This window comes from Lepidochelys kempii, chromosome 3 (assembly GCF_965140285.1).
Source record: "Lepidochelys kempii isolate rLepKem1 chromosome 3, rLepKem1.hap1, whole genome shotgun sequence".
In the NCBI taxonomy this organism is placed as follows: domain Eukaryota; kingdom Metazoa; phylum Chordata; order Testudines; family Cheloniidae; genus Lepidochelys; species Lepidochelys kempii.
Genome location: NC_136382.1, coordinates 7456943 through 7479771, shown reverse-complemented (window position 1 = coordinate 7479771; position 22829 = coordinate 7456943). Strand labels below are relative to the sequence as shown.

Here is a 22829-nt window from a genome sequence, read left to right as displayed (position 1 = left end):
GATTTCTTATTTTTGAAAGCCAGGGGAGATGGTAACATGGATAAAACTGCTTAATCCTTTTTAAACAAAGAGTACAGAGAGTCTGATATTAAGAGCAAGCCTGTTAGCCTGCTTACTGACTGTGTCAAGCAGGGCTGCTGGGTTGGGAAGATATTGCATGAATAACACAGAATGCTCTGAAAGCCTCAAATGGCAAATACACAAGAAGCCTCTTAATAAGGTTAAGAGCTCCATTCATTTGGGAGCCTCAGTCAGTTATCCCATCTGTAAGTGGGAATCTAACTAACTCTTTCCACCTTACTATAAAACATTCCTACTGGTATCACTCACACCTTAGATACATTAGATATTTCTCCTTCCATTCAGGCTCAGCTGTCTAGATTAACATAAATTGCCTCTAGACCAGGGAAGACACAGATTAAGATATATCTGTTTTGGAAAGAACAATGGAGCTTTGAGCTGGTGACTGGACATCATACAGCTTTGTGCAACTAGCTACTTTGTCCAGGAATGTTAGAGAGTTGGGGGGTGCAATCTGCCCCTCCCTAGGGTTTTGTATAGCACTTACCACTGTAATATCTGCAGAAAGGAAAACATCTTGCTACAGTCATGTTGAAAGTTATGCAGGCTATGCACAAATAGGAGCAACTGAAATGCACAGCTGCTTGTTTTTCTGGCATTCTGGCCCTGTTATATTTCACACGCAGCCTGATACTCCTTTGACCTGGTTATGACAACAGGCTATCTCACTGCCCAGCAGAGTTTGCTTATCAACACCATTGCACTGCCTGATTGTGTTAATATCAGGCCTTCTGGGAAAATAAAAGCATAGAGCCCAATTTGCAACAACCTGGTTACAAGAAGAGAGCTGTGTGCCAGATTCGTCTGCTGATGGGACAACACTCTTAGCTCCCACAGTTACTAGTAGAGTAATAACTTTTTTGCATGTGAGCAACCAACCATGTTTAGAGTCAGCTGTGATGCTCACTGTTACAAACTCAGTTAAAAGCTGGTGTACAGAGAGGGACTCTATATCTATGGGAAGGAGGATCCAGGATCGCACCCCACAGTGAAAACTGGTTTGTCTGCTTTGTTTTCTTGCCCTGAGACCAGCAGTTCAGGGGTGAGATTGAGCTGCCACGCTTATCTGCATATCTCTGCCAGGCCACTCTGTGTTGTATAATTCATGCTATTGGTTAAAAAGCGTTTGGCCCTAGTTGTCTTCCAGATGACTGCAGTGTTACCCGCCCTAGCCTGCGTACACACGTCTGAAACAATAGCTCTGAGAGGCATGAATTGCCCCCTTTAGTAACAATTTGTTGTCAGCTCTGGAGTCTAATGGGGTGTGTGCTTTTCAGAAACCTGAGGTCTGTACATGCACGCGTGGGACTACTTTGTGGATGAAGTTATGGGTGCTGTGTGTGAAGACTGGCCATGTGTGCATGATTGGAGCTTACTGAGCAGTTTGTATGTACAAACGGATAGTTAGCATTTATATTCGTGGTAAACAGACCCCTGGTCTCAACAGCTTGATAACAAGGCCCTTCACAGGAACTTCATCTGTTTCACTGCTGCTGATCCTTACCGCAGACGCATCCAGGCACTCCAGTATTGTGGGCAGCGATTAAGTTATCAGCACTGTCTCCATCCATTCTGGCTCCAGAGCAGCATTGTTTAGCAGCACAGTGCATGGAAGATTCCTTCCATACGAAAAGACCAGGCCTGCCCTGGTTTAGAGGATTCTGCTTGCTTTCCTGCAGTTCCCAGGCATGGAGCTGCCAGTTCCTTTGATAAACAATTTAGAAAGGTAGTTGCAACATTTTTTAAGGGGGGTGGAAACACTGGGCGACTAAGGGCATAATTAAGCCCCTTCTGTAACTAAGAAGGGATTCTCCTGACTTACTTTATTTGCTGTTTGCTAACAGTGCACTCGGCCCAGGACTGAGCAAAGAGCTGAGCTGGGCCGAGGGATTTCAGGGACTCGTAATCTGAATGTGTTTGTAGGGCTCCCCATAGCCTTTGGAATCGACCTAATATTCCTATCCTAGCAAGTGACTTTTCTTCTCTGTGCATCTTCCCAAAGACGACGGGACTGCCAGGTTTTTATAATGACCAGAATGACCCTCTCCAAAGAGTTAAGGAAGAGGGGTTTTAGAACCCTAAAATGCCTACTTGTTAGCAGATTGCAACTCTTTGACTCCACAGCATCCAAGGAGAGAGTCCAGTGTCCAAATTTCTTCAGCTACCCAAACCATTTCGGTGAGGTTTCAGTTTATTTTTATGCTCTGTCACTAAAAATAAAACACCACCTAGATCTTGAATCCAACCTTCATTTTAGTTGTTGTGCTTGTGACTAGTCTACGAACCTGACACTGGAGTGGGAGAGTTTTATAATCTTGGGACTCATTAAAGGACAGTGCATCAGCTTCAGTCCTTATTCTCATTTTGTAACTAGCCTATAAGGATGCTACAAGCCTTGGATGACCAAAACATTGAGCCACACACTTGATGGCCTGTGGAACTACTTGCTACATGATATCACAAAGAACAAGAAGTTCAATAGGATTCAAAAAAGGATTAGATATTTATATGGATTCTAACGGGAGTTAAAGTGGTTAATAGTAAAAAACAAAAACTAAAAACAAAAAAAAACCTCCAACCCTCCTGCTTCGAGGCATGAGCCAAACACTAACTAAAGGGAATGAAGAAAAAACATTCCCTGGGGGGAGGTTATCCAATAATTGCCCTATTTACTGGGTTTTTGTGCCTTCCTCTGCAGCAGTTGACACTGGCACCTGTCAGACAGTATTGCCAATCCCATGCATTAAAAAAAATCATGAAGTCGGTCTCCCAAAATCATGAGATTGGCTTAAAAATTATGAGGTTTTAAAAATACTAAATTTTATCTTCTTTTCATTTGCCTTCTGGTTTCTGAGCCTTTAAATTGCACTTGGATCATATTTCCTGACTTTCCTGCACAACCAGAGGGGCTAAAATCTTACTTTAAAAAGAAGAAGAAGAAAGCTGAGCATCTCATGGAATCCGCTGCTTCCAGGAGCCGAGACTTTGTGAAAGATTCTAAATACTGTATTGTGAGACTCATGATAAAATTACAAGCCTGGGAGACAGGGCCCTGAACTAGAGCTATTGGTCTGACCCTGCATGGCAATGTGTGTTCCTTCCTAGACAATAGTCTTGTCTTGAGTCGCTTCTCTAAAGGAGATCTTTTTTTGCTTTGCAAAGCTGCCTTACTCCAGACTGTGCCTTTCTGTGACATATATAATAAGTAGCAGGGTGCTCTGCCATCTCCACTATTGCATGAGGTTGCCACTTAGCTTTATACCACAATTCTCAGATACTTGTGCTTGCTGATTTTATTGTTTTTTCATTCGTGCATCTTAGGGATAATGGTAGCATGACAAATGGAAATGAGGATATATGGAGGTAGATATTACCATATCTGAGGTAGAAGCGAAACTCAAACAGCTTAATGGGACTAAATTGGGGGGCCTAGATAATCTTCATCCAAGAATATTAAAGGAATTGGCATCCGAAATTGCAAGCCCATTAGCAAGAATTTTTAATGAATCTGTGAACTCAGGAGTTGTACCGTATGATTGGAGAATTGCTAACATAGTTCCTATTTTTAAGAAAGGGAAAAAAAGTGATCCGGGTAACTACAGGCCTGTTAGTTTGACATCTGTAGCATGCAAGGTCTTGGAAAAAAATTTGAAGGAGAAAGTAGTTAAGGACATTGAAGTCAATGGTAGATGGGACAAAATACAACATGGTTTTACAAAAGGTAGATCGTGCCAAAGCAACCTGATCTCCTTCTTTGAGAAAGTAACAGATTTTTTAGACAAAGGAAATGCAGTGGATCTAATTTACCTAGATTTCAGTAAGGCGTTGGATACCGTGCCACATGGGGAATTATTAGTTAAATTGGAAAAGATGGGAATCAATATGAACATTGAAAGGTGGATAAAGAATTGGTTAAAGGGGAGACTACAACGGGTCCTACTGAAAGGTGAACTGTCAGGCTGGAGGGAGGTTACCAGTGGAGTTCCTCAAGGATCAGTTTTGGGACCAGTTTTATTTAATCTTTTTATTACTGACCTCGACACAAAAAGTGGGAGCATGCTAATAAAGTTTGCGGATGATACAAAACTGGGAGGTATTGCCAATTTAGAGAAGGACCGGGATATCCTACAGGAGGATCTGGATGACCTTGTAAACTGGAGTAATAGTAATAGGATGAAATTTAATAGTAAGAAGTGTAAGGTTATGCATTTAGGGATTAATAACAAGAATTTTAGTTATAAGCTGGGGACGCATCAATTAGAAGTAACGGAGGAGGAGAAGGACCTTGGAGTATTGGTTGATCATAGGATGACTACGAGCAGCCAATGTGATATGGCTGTGAAAAAAGCTAATGCGGTCTTGGGATGCATCAGGAGAGGTATTTCCAGTAGGGATGAGGAGGTTTTAGTACCATTATACAAGGCACTGGTGAGACCTCACCTGGAATACTGTGTGCAGTTCTGGTCTCCCATGTTTAAGAAGGATGAATTCAAACTGGAACAGGTACAGAGAAGGGCTACTAGGATGATCCGAGGAATGGAAAACTTATCTTATGAAGGGAGACTCAAGGAGCTTGGCTTGTTTAGCCTAACTAAAAGAAGGTTGAGGGGAGATATGATTGCTCTCCATAAATATATCAGAGGGATAAATACCGGAGAGGGAGAGGAATTATTTATGCTCAGTACCAATGTGGACACAAGAACAAATGGATATAAACTGGCCACCGGGAAGTTTAGACTTGAAATTAGACGAAGGTTTCTAACCATCAGAGGAGTGAAGTTTTGGAATAGCCTTCCAAGGGAAGCAGTGGGGGCAAAAGATCTACCTGGCTTTGAGATTAAACTCGATAAGTTTATGGAGGAGATGGTATGATGGGATAACATGATTTTGGTAATTAATTGATCTTTAATATTCATGGTAAATAGGCCCGATGGGATGGGATATTAGATGGGGTGGGATCTGAGTTACCCAGGAAAGAATTTTCTGTCGTATCTGGCTGGTGAATCTTGCCCATATGCTCAGGGTTTAGCTGATGGCCATATTTGGGGTTGGGAAGGAATTTTCCTCCAGGGCAGATTGGAAGAGGCCCTGGAGGTTTTTTGCCTTCCTCTGTAGCATGAGGCACGGGTCACTTGCTGGAGGATTCTCTGCTCCTCGAAGTCTTTAAACCACGATTTGAGGACTTCAGTACCTCAGGCATAGGTGAGGTTTTTCGCAGGAGTGGGTGGGTGAGATTCTGTGGCCTGCGTTGTGCAGGAGGTCAGACTAGATGATCATAATGGTCCCTTCTGACCTTAGTATCTATGAATCAAGAGAGGCCGGTTTTCCAAGTCAATTAACCAACAATCTTTAAAGGAAAGGAAGAGATTAAAGGAGATGGCACTACTGCCAGAGCACTGAGAGTGAGGGGGATTGACTTGTGCAGCAGTGAACTACCTCGCATGGGGTCTGATGCTCCACTCACTGAAATCAAGGGTAACACTCCCGACTGACTGCAGTGAGTGCAGGATTTAACCCCTGGAGCACAAGTCCCATTGAGTCCTGCTTGGCTGAGAGAATGGTGGTTGGCATGGGAGGTAGTGAGGTTGTTGCTATAAAATAGGAGGGATTATTAAGGCTCCAGCTAAGATGAGAACAACCCTTCCAAGTTAGTATGGCCGTTTTGGACAGCAAAAAAGTACATGGGAACCACTAACTTAATAAACAGCCCACCTTCTTTCCCATGAGTCTGAGCGAGGTTTCTGCTTTATTCCAAATTTTATAAAGGAAAAGGCCTTGCTCCCAACCTCAGACATCATCTACTTTCGTTTCAGGCTGGAGGGAGCTTGTAGGGTTAAACTGTAAATGCCTGAAAGTAGGGTTGATAATGAAAATTCTGTTGTAAGTTTAACTGTAGCAACAGGAATGGAATGGAATTTGGATCTGCAGAGTTGCCTTATCAAGGGAAGCACTAGGGGAGCACTATACTTCAGCACTTTCCAGCCTGCTGGGAAATCTGCAGCACGTTAGTTTTTATATTTGCAACCGAGAGGCAACTCGTCCTGACTTAAAATTGCACTCACAGCTTCTTTTCTGCATCTTATGCAAAGAAGAGCCTGCAGGCTTGATGGTGCCTATTCTGCTGGAGAGGTAACAGCCTCTTGGAGTTCTGGAGGAACTCGTGGCTATATCATTTAAATGACACCACAGGCTTCTATTAATTAAATTAATCTCATCAGCTGTAAGTAAAGTAATCTCTTCTACGCTTCAGGCTGCCAGTTTCGCAGAAGCAGGGCCAGCAGAAGTCGCACACCTTGTCAGTCTGGGATGTTTTTGGTAAAATCCAAGTTGTTGTTTTTTTTAAATAAAACCTTTCTATTCCATGCCCCCATAGAGAGCTCCCTCCCACTACTACCCTTAGGAAGCAGGGTCATGTAGTTAAGTTGGTTAAGCCCCACAACTGGGTTTGATTCCTGGCTCTGCAGGAGGAAACCTTATTAGACTTTGTCAGGTGCTTTGGTAAAGGAAAGGATACTAACCTCTGTTCCTGTGCACAAATATTTTTGATGATTTACCTATAACCACCTTTCTTCCATTTAGCAGTGTAAAGCCCTTTACTCACTGGCATATAAACGACATAGAAATCACTTCCAGTGCTAAAATGTAGTCACCTCTGGGGTGGAATGCAGCAGCTGCTGAACGGTGTACAATTACAGTATCCAACAGTTTAGGTCAGGAAGAATATTGTATCCATTGGAAACTTTAGGTGGGCAGAATGTAATGATCCATCCTTGAATGTTGCTGGGAATGAGGGACCCCACTCCTGATAAATGTGCCATGGAACCTTCAACAGCCTATTAATTTTGTAAGAAATCAAATGACTTGCCATAATTATTTCATATCCTGAGAAGTGGACCCTAGAGTAATGCTCCCTTCTCTTTAAACTATAGGTTCTGTCTGGGAATTATATTGCTGTCAGGAGGACAGATTATCCTTAGAAAGGAAAAGAGGAATTCTGTTGAATTTCTGCGTGGGCGGGGGGTTTTTGTGTGTGTGTGCTTAGCCTTTATTACAGGACCATTGCGAGACAAAAGCTGGGTCATTCAAGAAGCGTTAACTTATTCAGCTGAACTAGCACTGCTGCAGGATTTAATTTAATATTAGCTTAGTGACTTTGCTGCTGCTTGGCCAGGCTTTATTGAAAACCAGCAAAATCCTGCGTGATCTCACGCACCCCTTTAAATCACACCCGTTTGATTTTAGCAAATGTTGACTGAGTGAGTGGATAGGCGATAAAATGTGCAGCTCTCTAGTACCCATAAAAGATGCAGCTTGTTCCTATGGCTCACCCAGTGCGAGTGGGGATAGTCTTAATTTTATTATGAATGTTAACTTTTATATTGTGGTAGCACATGGAGGCCAAGAAGGTCAAAAACCAGTTGAGTTAAGCGCTGTACAAACACAAAGTATGTTGCAAGTCGCCGCCCCAAACTGCAACGATGTATGCTTTACAACAAGGGTGAGATTTCAGGAGGGTAAACTGGTGGCTTTGTGGGTCTTGTCTGGGAGCTCCTTCGTGAGTATGGGAGAACTGTGTATCCACTGTGCTATGCTGGGCACTCCCCAGGCTAGCGTAAATAGGTTAGGCTCTCTCATTTGATGTGCAGTTGTGGGATGGACAATAAAAATAACGAGGGAGCGCCGTTCTGCCCTTTTCACTTGGACTTTGTTTTAAAGATATTTATCATCTGCCTCGCTGACCTTTCTCGGTGGAAGGGCTAAACTTTTTTCCTTAGCAGGATGTATGTGATTCATCCAGTATCAATGGACCAGTGCATTAGCTGAAAGTTTAATGCGTTGATCCCTGCTGAAAGGATTAAGCACATTGGCATTTCATCATCATCTTACCACACCATCCGGTTCATAAGGCCATTTGGCCGGTGCCAAATGTCTCCAGTCACTCCTGTCCTGAGCTCATTTGTCCAAGTCTTTTATGTTCAGATGTAGTAAATGCCACTCCATTCATTAGTGTGCTGCAGAATGCCTCTAGGACGGCCTCTCCATCTCTTGTCTGGGGTTGCCAAAGAAATGCTTCTTTAGGTAGCTTATTATCGGCTATTCTTAACAGATATCCCAAATATGTCCATCTTTTCTTCCGCACTACTTGTATCATTGTAGGTAGCTATGCCCATTCTAGTACCACTTAATTACTTATTGTCTCAGTCCATTTTACTTTGAATATTCTATGCAGACACTTGCATTGATTGCTGTTCAGTTTGCACTGGAATGTTCCAGGACTCTGCTCCATATCGAAGGATACTTAGGACATGGCTGCTTAAGATTTTGAGTTTCGTGTTATTGCTAATTATGTTGACTTCCATGTTGTATGGAGTTTTTGAAATACAGCACTTGCTTTTCCTACTCTGGACTTTACATCCGATGTGCAGTCATCAGTTTTGTGAGTGTTGCTTCTCAGGGAAGATTAATGTTTTTCAAGGCTTCACCTTCCAAATAGATGAATTGATAGGTAAATTAATTTTCCTACTCTTTGATTTATTGATAAGACCTATTGGGTTGGTAGAATTTGTGAGACCACCTGTCTCACTGCATATCTTCAACTGATTTATTTGTAAGTTCGATATCGTTGACAAAGTCTGACACCAAGCTCACTATCCATGCAATGCCCATTTCCATACTGACAGTCTGTTGCATAACAGAGTCCAAGATGGCATTTATGTGACCATAATTAACATCCATGTTAAGACCCCATAGGGGTGAACGGCAGGAGTAGGGGGAAATAGCCACTTCACAGTGCTACTCTTTCACTCTGCTTGGCTGCATAGTCAGTACCCAAACAGAGAACCAGTTTACTTTGTGCAACAAACCTGTCTTTGCCGTCAGAAGGGCTGGGAACCTTTATAATAAATACCAAGATTCTGAATTCTGTCCGTAGTCATTGGATGAACCTGAATTCTCAAAATACCTGGAATTTCTGCACTCCTTGGAGTTCTCTTACCCCAGATCAGAATCCAAGTTCATGGTCAGCCTAATAATGCCTTTTAAATGACAAAAAAACTAGATAGGAGTGAAGTAAGAATCAGGGACTCCTCATAGCAATCAACCTCATTTTAAAGCACTTTTCTCCTGCTTCCTTGTGAAGTATGTATTAATCCCGTGGCTATGCAGTTCTGCTTTCAGGCAGGCTCATTAACAAGATAATTATATTAGCTATTTTAAAAAGGACTTTACATCATTATGTTGACCCTGATGTGTGGAGGCTTCTCTTTGGAACTTCAAGGTACACCCCCTCCAGGTACTAATCCAGTCTGCACTGCTTCTCAACAAGTTACCCGCCCGGAATACTGCTTAGACTGAAGATAAGGTTAGATGCAATAAACTAAGGTCATGTCTACACTAGCGAGTTTACAGCAGCACAGCTGTGCCAGTGTGAGATTGCACGTGTAGCCACTCTGTTGACGGGAAAGCTCTCCCGCTGACATAATTAAACCACCTCCAACAAGCAGCGGAGCTATGTCGGCGGAAGAATGTGTCCCTCCGACATAGCGCTGTCCACACCAGCACTTCTGTTGGTGTGACTTATATCGCTCAGAGGGATGGGGTTTTTTCCACACCCCTGAGTGACATAAGTAAGTTATAGACATAAGCTACTGTAGACATAGCCTAAGAATCTGTGAATCTAGGAAATGGATTTAAGCAAGTTTAAGTTTCTAAGGAAAAAAGTGTTACTGTCTAAGGGCCAAAGTATTTATAAAGTAGTTCCTGGGGCAAATTCCATTCTGGGATACTGCGTACACGGGAGTTAGCATGAGCGCTGCACGTGTGTCTGAAGGCAGACCTGGCTCAATACATTTAGACTGTATCTACACCAGCACTTCTATCGGTATAACTTATGTTGCTTAGGGGTGTGAAAAAAACACCTCTCGGAGCAACGTAAGTTACACCGACGGAAGCGCTGGGGTGGACGGCGCTATGTCAGTGGGAGACGCTCTCCCGCCGATATAGCTCCTCTGCTTTGGGGGTGGTTTAATTATATCCACGGGAGCACGCTCTCCCATCCTCATAGAGCGGCTACATGTGCAATCTCACAGTGGCACAGCTGTACCACTGTAAACTCACTTGTGTAGACATAGCCATAGATGTTAAGACTAGAAAGAACTCTTATGGTCATCTAGTCCAATCTCCTGCATAATACAGGCCATGGAACTTCACCCGTTGATTCCTGCATCTAGTCCAGCAGTTTATGGTTGAGCTTATCTTTTAGATCAGGGTGGACAAACTTTTTGGCCCAAGGGCCACATCGGGGTTGCAAAACTGTATGGAGGGCCGGGTAGGGAAGGCTGTACCTCCCCAAACAGCGTGGCTCCGCCCCCTGTCTGCCCCCTCCCCCTAACACCCCCCAGCCAACCCCCTTGTCCCCTGACCGCCTCCTCCTGGGACCCCCGCCCCTAACCGCCCTCCCTGAGACCCCACCCCCTGTCCAACCCCCCCACTCCCTGTCCCCTGACTGCCCCGACCCCTATCCACATCCCCACCCCCTGACAGGCCCCCCCTGGAACTCCCACACCTTTCCAACCCCCCTGTTCTCCATTCCCCGACCGCCCCCCCAGAACCTTCACCTCATCCAACCGCCCCGATAGGCCCCCCGGGATTCCCACACCTATCCAACCGCCCCCTGCTCCCTGACTGCCCCCCTGGGACCTCCCAGCCCCCTTACCATGCTGCTCAGAGCAGCATGTCTGGCAGCCACGCCACCCAGCCAGAGCCACTGCTGTGCTGCCCTGCAGGAGTGCGCTGCCCAGCACCCAGAGTGCTGCCTGCGGGGGAGGGAGGACAACGGGGGAGGGGCCGGGGGCTAACCTCCCTGGCGGGGAGCTCAAGGGCCAGGCTGGACAGTCCCGCGGGCTGGATGTGGCCTGTGGACCATAGTTTGCCCACCTCTGTTTTAGATGGACGTTCAGCCTTGAATTCTCCATCACTTTATCTTTTAAATTAACCCTTCCCTTGGTAATCTGTTCCAGGAGTTAATTGTCTTCACTGGTAAAAAATTAGCTTTTTATTTCCAGATGAACCTTTGTTGAATTCAATTTCCAGCCATTGCATCATATTCTGCCTTTGACCACTAGATTAAATAGTTCTCCATTATCAGATATCTTCTCATACCCAGGTATAGGTACTTACAGACCAAGATCAAGTCATCTTTTAACCTTCTCTTCAGTAAACTAAATAAACTGAGCTTTTTTAGTCTCTCATTGTATGACATGTTTTTCAGACCACAAATTATTCAGATGGAGGCTGGATCTTTTATTGAAATCAGTGGGAACTGCAAGGGCATCTCTGAGTGATTGATATGGCCCGAGTTGTTTAGTTCATAACGTAAAATGTGAACACTGTGTTTACTACCCCTTCACACCCATTTCTCCCTTCTCCACTGCCCAGTCTCTTTCCATGCCTCCTGGGCAATGTAACTAGACTCATGGGTTTCATTTTCCTTTCTCTTTGCCATGGGTCATAAACTTTCGCGATGACTAAGTTTTCACACACACACACACGTTCTACATGTAACAGAGCTTCTTTCAGTCCTGTTAAAAAGTGTCCCCACACTACAGATAGTTTTCAGAGTAACAGCCGTGTTAGTCTGTATTCGCAAAAAGAAAAGGAGGACTTGTGGCACCTTAGAGACTAACCAATTTATTAGAGCATAAGCTTTCGTGAGCTACAGCTCACTTCCTCAGATGCATATCGTGGAAACTGCAGCAGGCTTTATATATACATAGAGAATATGAAACAATACCTATTCCCACCCCACTGTCCTGCTGGTAATAGCTTATCTAAAGTGATTTCCAGCACAAATCCAGGTTTAGTGAGTGTCTTATATTTGCGTGTAGTAATAAATAGCTTACTACATGTATTCCCTTTGTTGCAAGGCATCTAGCAATCTTGTGCTCTAATGAAAATCTGTTGTTTCAAGAAGCTCTATTTCTTCGAAGAATTAGAATTGCATTCTTCTTGCAGAGGCAGTGCTGAGGCTGCAATTCCTGTATTTTATTGTTTCTGTAAGTGGGAGTGATTATGTTTATAAGGATGTTCTTTTCCTAAAGACTCTGGGCTTAAAGTTTGATGGATAGCATACACTATGAAATTAATGGGTGGATATTCCATTATAAATCATCATGTTTATTGTCCTTAAAGCATTACATAAACATTGTTTAATCCTCACAATTCTGCGAGGAAAGTAAGTACTTGCCCTATCACAGAAATTGTGTACATTAAAAATCCCTAACTATCTAAATACTTACGTGACCCTAGAATGAGTGACTTGCTGAAAGGTCACACAGGCAAAGCTGTGGCAAAGCTGGGAATTGCACCAGATTTCTTGGGTCCCATCAAGTGCCTTAACCACAACACCATCCATCCTTTTGTTTAATGTGGCATTGTTATCCTGGTTCAAATGCGAGACGCTCTTGAATATCTAGGAAGAGAACGGTCTCTCCCAAAGTCCTATGGCACAGCCTCCGGAGCGCGTTCACAATGTCTCAACAATGTATATAATACAGCACTACTGGTGAGTATTGTGGCAAAGATTGTTAAACAGTTCAGCTGTTGGTTATAACAACATAACCACCTTCTTCTGCCTTAGATGGTCCACTAGTGTCTCCTTTTTTATGATACAGTCATGACTTGATTGTTTTATACAGCGCTTTCCCATCTGAAAGTACATTGCAGGCCTTATGCCTTTGTTGTGGGATGTGATAAATTGATGAAATCTTGTCAGTAAAGAGTGAGCGAGAAAGAGAGAGAATCTAGTAGACAGTGCTGTCTTTTGTAGCTTTTCTTGCTGTACTTGAATAAATATGGAGATAAGTCTTTAAGTTGGATCCTTGGAGAATGATAACCTTGAACTCATGCTAAGGAGATGCAATGGCACTTTATCAGCACTGGTCCCTCCACACAAAGGGCCTGTCTACAGTAGGCAAGCCTGTCATTGTATGGGGCATTGGTAGTATGAAAGAGCCAAGCTTTTTATCCTCGCAACGCGCCAAGATTTGCACCTTGTAGGGAGGATGTGCCCATCCTTTTCCCGTTACTGGATTAATATATTTTTAACCAAATGGGGACTAAAAAGAAACTTACCCGTAAATTCCTGTTGGAGGAAGCAAAGAGTCTGCATTGTGCAGGAGGTCAGACTAGATGATCATAATGGTCCCTTCTGACCTAAATATCTATGAATCTATGAGTCAACCTTCCTCTGAAGCGACTCCTGCTGGCCACTCATGGAGACAGGATACTGGACTAGATAGGCTATTGGTCTGATTTCATCTGGCAGTTGCTATGTTCTAAATTTTTTCTGGGGTCTAGGCTGCTCACTTGACGGTGACAGCTGAGAGCCTTTGCTCCCCTCACTCGCTGGCTGTGGCTTGCTGCATCTGAACTGGAACAAATTTAGCAGTCACTAGAACAGGCTGCTTATCGCCAGGAGGCTACCCAGCATTCCCAGTGCCTTATGGGCTCTAAGAGGTGGTTTGCATAAGGTGGGAGGAGGAAGACTTGACATGTGCAACTTCTGTATATCCATAAAAAGAGAGAATGAACTATCTGACCCACATTTCCAAGAGGGATCTGAACTTTTCTTCTGGCTAGGAAGCCATTTCCCTCCATCCCTGCTGCTTACTGGAGGGCTTCCCTGGCATTAATTCCATACAGGTATGTCTACACTGCAATGAGACAGCCGTGGCTGGCCCATGCCAGGTGACTTGAGCTCACAGGGCTTGGGCTAAGGGACTGTTTGATTGCAATGTAGATGTTGGGGCTCGTGGTGGAGCCTAAGCTCTGGGACCCTCCCACCTTGTGAAGTTCTAGAGTCCGGGTCCCAGCCCAAGCCCGAATGTCTACACCACAATTAGACAGCCCCTTAGCCTGAGCCCTGCGAGCCAGAGTCAGTAGGCGTGGGCCATTTCTGGGTGTCTCATTGCAGTGTAGACATACCCTAAGAGGCTAGTTGCAGAGGCTGTTTCCTTTCAAGCATTCTGTCAGCCCATTGTAGACACTTGTCAAAGTTTGCTCTTGCCAGAGCCAGGCTGACCAAGAAGGCAGCTCTTTAAGAAGCTTGAATCCATTTTTGCAGAGCAGCACAAGAATAAGGCAAGCCCTGAGCTGCCCCAAAGTGAGCAGCCCTCCAGGCAAAGGAACCTTCCCCTGGCTGGAGCTGCAGTTTGATCTCACAGCTAATTTCTCCATAGCATTGCTGACGTATTGACTCCTCTGTGAAACGCACAGCTGTTTATATACCCCAGGCTATTGGTAAATCTGGTTATATTTATCATAGGCCATGGGCCTGTCAGCTCCAGCCTTGTGTCCCAGCTAATTAGGCAACTTTCTGCTAAACCTCACTGTGACCTAAACTTAATTCTCTGCATCTGTCAGTCAAATGCAAAGGTATGTCAGCCTAATAATCTGGAAAGGAATTGCCTGTAAATACACACCTCGCTCAACAGGCATGCTCTTTGCCCGCCGACCACTGGCTCTTGTGGAAGCGTGTTTCAATGTGTACTTAGATTGAGATTTTTTAAAAATTGTCTTCCCTTGGGATCTTTTTTTTTTTTTTAACCAAAACCTAATTTAGCTTAGTCCCTTTAATCCCAAACTGTTGCTTACCAGGATCTCCATTATATCCCCTGGTGCGAATCCCTTCCTCAGTAATTTCCCCATTTATTTGGGTCCCCAGGCCAAACGTCTACTCTCCTATTCTTTGCTATGAAGAAGATTGGAAAAGCTAAATGATATATTACTAGACCATCGAGAATAATTACTTGCCCTAGGCAAATGTATAAGTAGAGGTTTAGAGGGCTGTCTACAAAGTATCTTATACTTTTCAGGAGAGGCCATTTTTTACATCAGTGTAAATGTATATGTATTAATAGAGCAAATTACCTCCTGCCAAATGGCTATAGGTGTCTAGGGCCCATTCAAGTCAATGCCCACATAAGCCATTAATAATATTTGTTTTATTGTTGTGCCTAGAAGCCTCCATTGAGATCAGAGTGTCATTGTGCTCAGTACTGTACAGATGTAGTGAGAGACAGTCACTGCCCTATAGAGTTTGCAATCTAACTAGGCAAGACAGACAAAGGGTGGGGAAAGGAAATATTATCCCCATTTTACAGACAGGGAACCGAGGCACATAGAGAGGCTTGCATAAGGTCACACAGGAAGCTGGTGGCAGTCAAGAATTGAACCCAGCTTTCCTGAGTCCCAGTCCAGTGCCATAACCACAAGGCCATATGTCTCTACATGTTTTGGCAGAGCAAACTACCCCCGCTAGGTGGGCTCTAGGTACCTAATGGACATGAAATGGTGGCATCTCATATCCAAGATGTTGATTTTGCATCTTCTGTGTAATGTTCTCGGCTCATTCTAGAGGCTAGGGGCCTGATTTTCCCCTGTGTTCCAGCTTCACATGGGTAATTCCACTGAAATCCGTGGAGATATGCAGCTGTAAGCCAGGAGGTAACATAGTGAGTGGAAAATCAGACCCTGTTTCTGTGCTGCTGCTGCTGATCTGTGATTGAGGGTACACAGAAGTAATTCCAACAGAGGCCTTTACACCAGCATCTGGGGCGGGTAGCCAGAAGAAAACTACATTGCAAAATGCTTGACCTGCCAGGGACAGAATGAGTCCTGATTGCCTTCTTTGCATGTAATTTGAATGAGCCAGTTAATTTTTGGGGGGCAAGGGGAGCGGGGGGGAACTGTTTCTGAATTTTTTCTGTGTGTAAAGAGATTTTGCTGCCCAAAGGGGCTCAGTGACTGACCTGTGACCTTGTTTCCTTCCTTAGTTTGCTGCTGACCTTGACCAGCTCGATCAGCTGCTGCCTTCGCTGGAGAAAGCAGCCCAGTTGCCAGGCTTGTGTGGGACAGATAGAACTGAAAGCAGCATGGCTGGTGTTGCGGTCAAACCTGAGATCCTGGCAGCCCCCCTCCAGCCCAGCGCTGCAGCAAGAACTCCAATGGGGCTTAATAGTACGTGTCAGTGCTAATAGCTCTGCTCTCTCATGCTAATCCGCAAGACCGTTTTCCAGCACTTGGGAGGGAGAGTTCATCTCTTGTCATTGTAGTGGACTTCTAGGGATACAGCATTAGCTTTATGTGGTACACTGGGGCCAGTGTGTCCTCTTAATTGTATTTTGTATCTTAAAGCTTGGTGACCTTGCAGAGATGTGTTCACTAGCAGACATCTATTTGCATTTCAAATAGCTATGACATGAGTGAGTAAGAGGACAGGGATACATTCCTTCACAAATTAGGAGTTGGGGAGTCAATGTGCCAACTGGGCTCAGTAAGGAGCAGGTTGCTGCATGTGGTTTTGAAGCATCACAATCAATTTGGGTGCTTAGCGTTTCATCACCCACATCCCTATTTAGATACCTGAATAAATGCCCTGATTTTCAGAGGTGAGGCAGCACAAAGCAACTTCAGCAAAGCCCGGGTTTTCCGCTATTTTCAGTGGAAGTGTAATAAACCTTGTGGTGCTTTTACTTAGCACTCACGGGCTTCCCCCCAGGAGTGCCGGTTGTATTCCTTCTGATAGGTTTCCCTCAGCTCAGGCTGCTCTCACTTATCAGCTTCAGTTCTGGGAAATCCTCCTCCTTGCAGCCCCAGTGCACAGAGTATAACCCGGTTCCAGCTATGTGAGGGCTTACCTATCCCGGGTTTTTATTTTGAGCTTTGGGTGAAAGAGTACTGTTTGTTACATCCACTATGTTACCACAAGCAGAAATATATCCATCTTGTTACTGAGAATTACACTGAGTCTTAAGAGAGGAGGTGCAGAGTTTTGCTAATGAACAGGACTGTCTGAAAGAGGGAGAGGGAGTGGGAAGGGAATTCTAAAAAGAAAAGCTAATGATTGGCAGAATAATCCCAGGTATAAACCAATTAGCTGCTGTTTAATGTTCTGCCCTGGGAGGGATAATCCACACATCACTTATTCAGTAAATAGAGATAATGAGGCCATTGGCTGGCTCTCCTGTCTCAAGCAGAAATCAGGACGAAGCCCACAAAATTGGTTTGGCAGGAAGGGGGTAAATGAACGGCCTGGAATGTTTTCATAGGACTCTAGTTTCAGGTGTCAGTAGAGGAAGTTCTGGAACAAATTGATAAATTAAACATAATAATTCAGCAGGACCAGAAGGTATTCACCCAAGAGTTCTGAAGGAACTCGCGTATGACATTGCATAACCACTAATTTTGGTATGTAGCCTATTGCTTAAATTAGCTTCTGTACTAGATGACTGGAAGATAGCTAATGTAATACCAATTTTTTTAAAAAGGATCCAGAGGCGATCCTGGCAATTACAGGCCGCTGGTAAGTCTGACTTCAGTACCAGGCAAATTGGTTGAAATGATAGTACAGAACAGAATTATCAGAGACACAGATGAACACGGTACACTGGGGAAGAATCAGCATAGCTGTTGTAAAGGAAAATCATGCCTCACCAATCTATTAGAATTTTTGAGGGGGTCAACAAACATGTGGACAAGGGTGATCCCATGCTAAGGAGCCAGAGTAGCTGCAGTGAACTGCATAACACCAATCTGACAAGCACTTCTCAGCACTAACAAAATGCTACAATCGGTTGTGCTAAACTTACATTAAGTGAGAAAATTAACTACTAACAGCCCAAGTAAGACGGTGGCTTAACAGTGCTAACAGGACTCTACACAATTACCTATAGCGAAGTAGCACCTATTGAGCACAAAAGCCAGATTTTCAAAAGCATTTGTCATCTACGATCAGAGCCAGATGGTTAGAAGAGTTCAGTGCCCAAAAAAAATGGCCAGGTTTTCCAGAGAGCTCAGCTCCCAGCATGCACTCAGCATACTGAGCTCTCAGAATCTGCCTGTAAGTGTCGCAGCGTGTTCTGAGCTCTCGAAAACCTGACCCTATGTACTTGGACTTTCAGAATGGGAAATGAAATTCAGTGTTGATAAGGACAAAGTAATGCACGTTGGAAAACAAATAATCCCAACTATACATACAAAATGACAAAGTCTAAATTAGCTGTTACTACTCAAGAAAGAGATTTTGGACTCGTGGATAATTCTCTGAAATCATCCACTCAGTGTGCAACAGCAGTCAAAAAATCTAACAGAATGTAAGGAGCCATTAGGAAAGGGATAGATAATAAGATAGTAAATATCATAATGCCGCTATGTAATTCCATAATATGCCCAAACCTTGAATACTGTAGGCAGTTCTGGTCACTCCATCTCAAAAAAGATCTTAGAATTTGAAAAAGTACAGAGAAATTGAGCAAAAATGGTGAGGGGTCTGGGACAGCTTCCAGATGAAGAGACATTAAAAAGACTGGGACTGTTCAGTTTAGAAAAGAGGCAACTGATGGAGGGTGTGACAGAGGTCTAGAAAATCATGAGTGATGGAGGGGAAAGTAAATGAGGAAGTGTTCTTTACCCCTTCATATAACATAAGAATTAGGGGTCACCAATTAAATTAATAGGCAGTAGGTTGAAAACAAACAAAAGAAAGTACTTGTTCACACCACACAGAGTCAACCTGTAGAACTCATTGGCAGGGAATGTTGTGAAGGCCAAAAGTATAACAGTTCAAAAAAGAACTAGATAAGTTCATGGAGGATAGGTTCATGAATGGCTGTTAGCCCCACAATGGGCAGCGAGACAACTCCATGATGTAGGTGTCCCTAAACCTCTGACTGTCAGAAGCTGGGACTGGATGACACAGGATGGGTCACTAGATAATTGTCCTGTTCTGTTCATTCCTTCTGAAGCACATGGCAGTGGCTACTGTCAGAAGACATGATACTGGGCTAGATGGACCCAATATGGCCATTCTTATGTAGATTTGGCATCTTTAGAAGGGTAAAAAAAATTAGAGTGTTGTAAGCAGGAGCAAAGTTCTGCTCTGGAGGCCTGAACTCTGAGAATATTTTGTAGCTACTGTGGCAGAACTCTGACCTTGTCTCTGTGGGTCCCGCACTTCCAGGAGGTTTACGCTAGTCTCAGAGGCTCACTGCGACCCTCCACGTAGCCCCTCTCTCTCTAGGGCCAGGGTTACAGTCTACTGAGCCCTTTTCATCATAAGCCAGCAAGAAGGTTGGTGAGAGAACTCCCACAGTCTCTGTTGTCCCTGCGGGCTTGTTCCAGAACAGTTTAGCCTCTTGTCCTGAGAGGGGCCTGTCTTTCCCTCCCAGGAGGTGTTTCTGTAGTGGCGGGTTGGGAGGAACCCGGACTTGCCCTCTACTCCAGGTTCTGGCCTAGGGACCCTAATGGCAGCAGCTGTTGGCAGCTGAACTTTCACTGCCAGAGTTGTTACATTTCCCTGGGTCAGTTCCCCACAGCTCTCCCATTTCTCCCTCTTAACACCTTCTTCACCCTTACCTTAGGGCTCCCTTTCCAGTGGCTTGAGGGCTTCTTCACTACCCAGCCCTTCAGCCACGCTTCCTGTCCCCTGGCTCTCCTCAGCCTGACTGGAGTGAGCCCTTTTATAGTATCAGAGGGGCCTTAATTAGAGTCAGGTGTTCACATTAGCTTAACAGCCTCACCTGACTCTGTGCAGGTTAATTGGAGTCAGGTGTTCTCATTAGCCTAACGGCTTCAACTGACTCTTTGCAGGCTAATTGAAGTCATGTGTCCACCCTAGCCTGGAGCAGCCCCTGTTCTGGTCAGTCAGGGAACAGAAAACTGCTTATCCAGTGGCCAGTATATCTGCCTTCTTCTACTCTGCTGTACCCAACTGGCCTGGGTCTATCACACTAAACACACACCAGTCATCCTTGGGAAACAGGCCTCTAGCACCAAATTAAAGAAAAATCCATTAGTTGCAAGCAGGTTGTTATAGTCACTGGGACCAGCCACTAGAGGGTGACATGGTTATGTGTTACATATGCTGTAAAGAGAGGAGATTATCTGAATCAAGAGCCACCATGTGACTCTAAGATCACGATATCAGCTCTGAGAGGAAACATAGGAGCTCAAGTTGGATAGGAGATACTATACTGGGCAATAAACCTGGTGAGGGCTTTGAATGACAGCTGCACTGAGACTAAATGCATCAGAGAGCCATGCTATGCCTTTCCACAATAGGGGGAATGTCTGGCAGTTTGAAAAGGAGCTGTCAGCTCTAATCATAGCCATTGACCAATTTGTCCCATCACCTCTCCACTGAATTCAAAGCTAAAGATCAGACAGCCGCTTATCACTCAAGCCTATTATTTGCATGCCAAGGACTCTTATTCTAAAGACTCAAATGGACAGCACTTTCAGGAACGGAGTACTAGGGCATTCATAATGTAGTGACAGAAGTATAATTATAATGGGACTTTATTGTCTTTGGGAGACAAGGGAACCTTCTATCAGACGGTTGAAACAGAGATTGGCAAAGAGTAGGAGTACATTTATGGCGAGATGTGTCCAACTCTGTGCTTTAAACTCCCAACACCGACTCCCCATATAATCCAGAATTTACATATTCTTGCTGGGAAATGATACTGTATCTCAAGCCCAAGTGCCCACAAGGAAACCAGTTTCCTTTAAGTTAGTGCTGTTGGGTTAAACTGTGCATGGATTACAATGGTTAACTCGGAAAACGCTCTTCATCTCTGCCACGAGATGCCTGGTCATTCCATGGACACTCAGTCCGTGCAAGGCGTGTGCTCTGCACTAGTGCTTTGCACAGGGGTGAAACCCAGTCTAAGCTGTGATCAAGAGATACAAAACTTTGACGGCCCAGATGATTCTACAGGGTGAATAAAGATGGGACCCCACTACAGTCTTTTTCCCACTAAATCACAGCTGAAAAGAGCAGAGGGTATGGTGAATGGTGGCTGAAATTCAGCCCTGTATAGTGGGCCTGCCTGAGGCATGGGCATCACTTAAATCCCCCTTAAGGCTTAGAGTTGGCCCACTGCACAGGGGTGAATTTCACCGTGTGTGGGTTAGTGAGGTCCTGCTGTATGTACTTGGATCAAGTTCTGACGACAGTGAGCGGGCAGCTGTGAATTATCCCCGCAAGGGGCTCCTTGGTTGACCTGAAGTGAAAGTGAGGTTTGTGCAGTTCTTGCACTGGGGTTCAAAACCTGCTTATTTCATATAATACATAGGCACAAGAATCCAGTCAAACCTAGCTGCCCTCTGCATATCCTCTGACTTGAAGCATGGGCTACCCTGTGTATCCCTTCACTTACCCAGCCTAACAACTTGGGTGCTGGTCCCTTTCTCTACCTCACCATTGTGGCAGCAGCATGGATTGCCTGCCTTCTCAGAAATACTAAATCAGAGCCCCGGTGCTGATCGGCAGCATAGTGTCCTTGTTTGCATGCATTCCTAAGGTGTGATTCCCTGGGGTGGCCTCTGAGCAATGAAGTCACATCTGTCAGTCTGTAGTCCCGAGTGCCATGAGTAGGCCATTCCCACACCAATCCCTCTTTTGCCCTCCAAAGTCACTGATATCAGCTCCTTTGGCTCGCAGGATGAATCAGTCAATCATTGGTAATGTCATGATGAGCCCTCGGAAGCTGTCAGAGTTATGCTTATTTATTATTTAATGAATCTCTAGCTATTAATGTTGGGCAGGGCATGCAGGCTGGCCGGTCCCCATTTGAGTTCTGCGACCCCGTGGAGCCAGTTCAACTCAGGCCAGCTCATTGTCCTGCAATGAATGGCAGCAGTCCGCATTCCAGGTTACTGTCAGAGCAGGGCAGGGGGACAGTAACTGGACCAAACCCCTTCCAGCCTGATACAGGTATGTGCTCCCGCAGGGATCTGCTGATCTGGGCCTTCTGCGCCCTACTAGGTTATGCCTGCAGTTTCTGGGGGGATCTACCAATATAAAAGTATAGCAGAGAGGGCACCAAGATAAGTTAAATTCACCCCGTGCAGAGCCGAAGGTTTACATGGGGCAAAGGCCTTGTGTCTGAATTCTACTCTAGGTAAGGTGAGGTAATGTTAGACCTGTGTTTTGAAAACCAATTCTGACAGCGGCACTATGCAAGGTAGACAAGGCAAAACAATCCCACCCAGCTTTCTCCAAGCAGCGAATACGGGAAAGCAGAAAATTTGATTAACATTGGTATTGAAAGACAAGGTGGGTGAGGTAATATCTTTTATTGGTCCAGCTTCTGTTGGTGAAAGAGACATGCGTTCAAGCTTACATGGAGCTGAAGAAGATCTGTGTAAGTTAGAAAGCTTGTCTCACTCACCAACAGAAGTTGGTCCAATCTTAGAATATCAGGGTTGGAAGAGACCTCAGGAGGTCATCTAGTCCAAGCCCCTGCTCAAAGCAGGACCAATCCCCAACTAAATCATCCCAGCCAGGGCTTTGTCAAGCCTGACCTTAAAAACCTCTAAGGAAGGAGATTCCACCACCTCCCTAGGTAACCCATTCCAGTGCTTCACCACCCTCCTAGCGAAAGTTTTTCCTAATATCCAACCTAAACCTCACCCACTGCAACTTGAGACCATTACTTCTTGTTCTGTCATCTGCTACCACTGAGAACAGTCTAGATCCATCCTCTTTGAAACCCCCTTTCAGGTAGTTGAAAGCAGCTATCAGATCCCCCCTCTTCTTCTCTTCTGCAGACTAAATAATCCCAGTTCCCTCAACCTCTCCTCATAAGTCATGTGCTCCAGCCCCCTAATCATTTTTGTTGCCCTCTGCTGGACTCTTTCCAATTTTTCCACATCCTTCTTGAAGTGTGGGGCCCAAAACTGGACAG

At 44.7% G+C, this 22829-nt stretch overlaps 1 protein-coding gene across 18 annotated transcripts in view; it reads left to right on the top strand.

Moving 5' to 3' along the window:
• NCOA1 (nuclear receptor coactivator 1) overlaps window positions 1-22829 on the top strand; it is a 358642-nt gene that overhangs the window by 293194 nt on the left and 42619 nt on the right. For all 18 annotated transcript variants that reach the window (XM_073335594.2, XM_073335589.2, XM_073335591.2 and 15 more), the window contains one exon: window positions 15915-16098. In XM_073335594.2, coding sequence (XP_073191695.1) covers window positions 15915-16098 — 184 coding nt within the window. The remainder of the gene's footprint in view (window positions 1-15914; window positions 16099-22829) is intronic.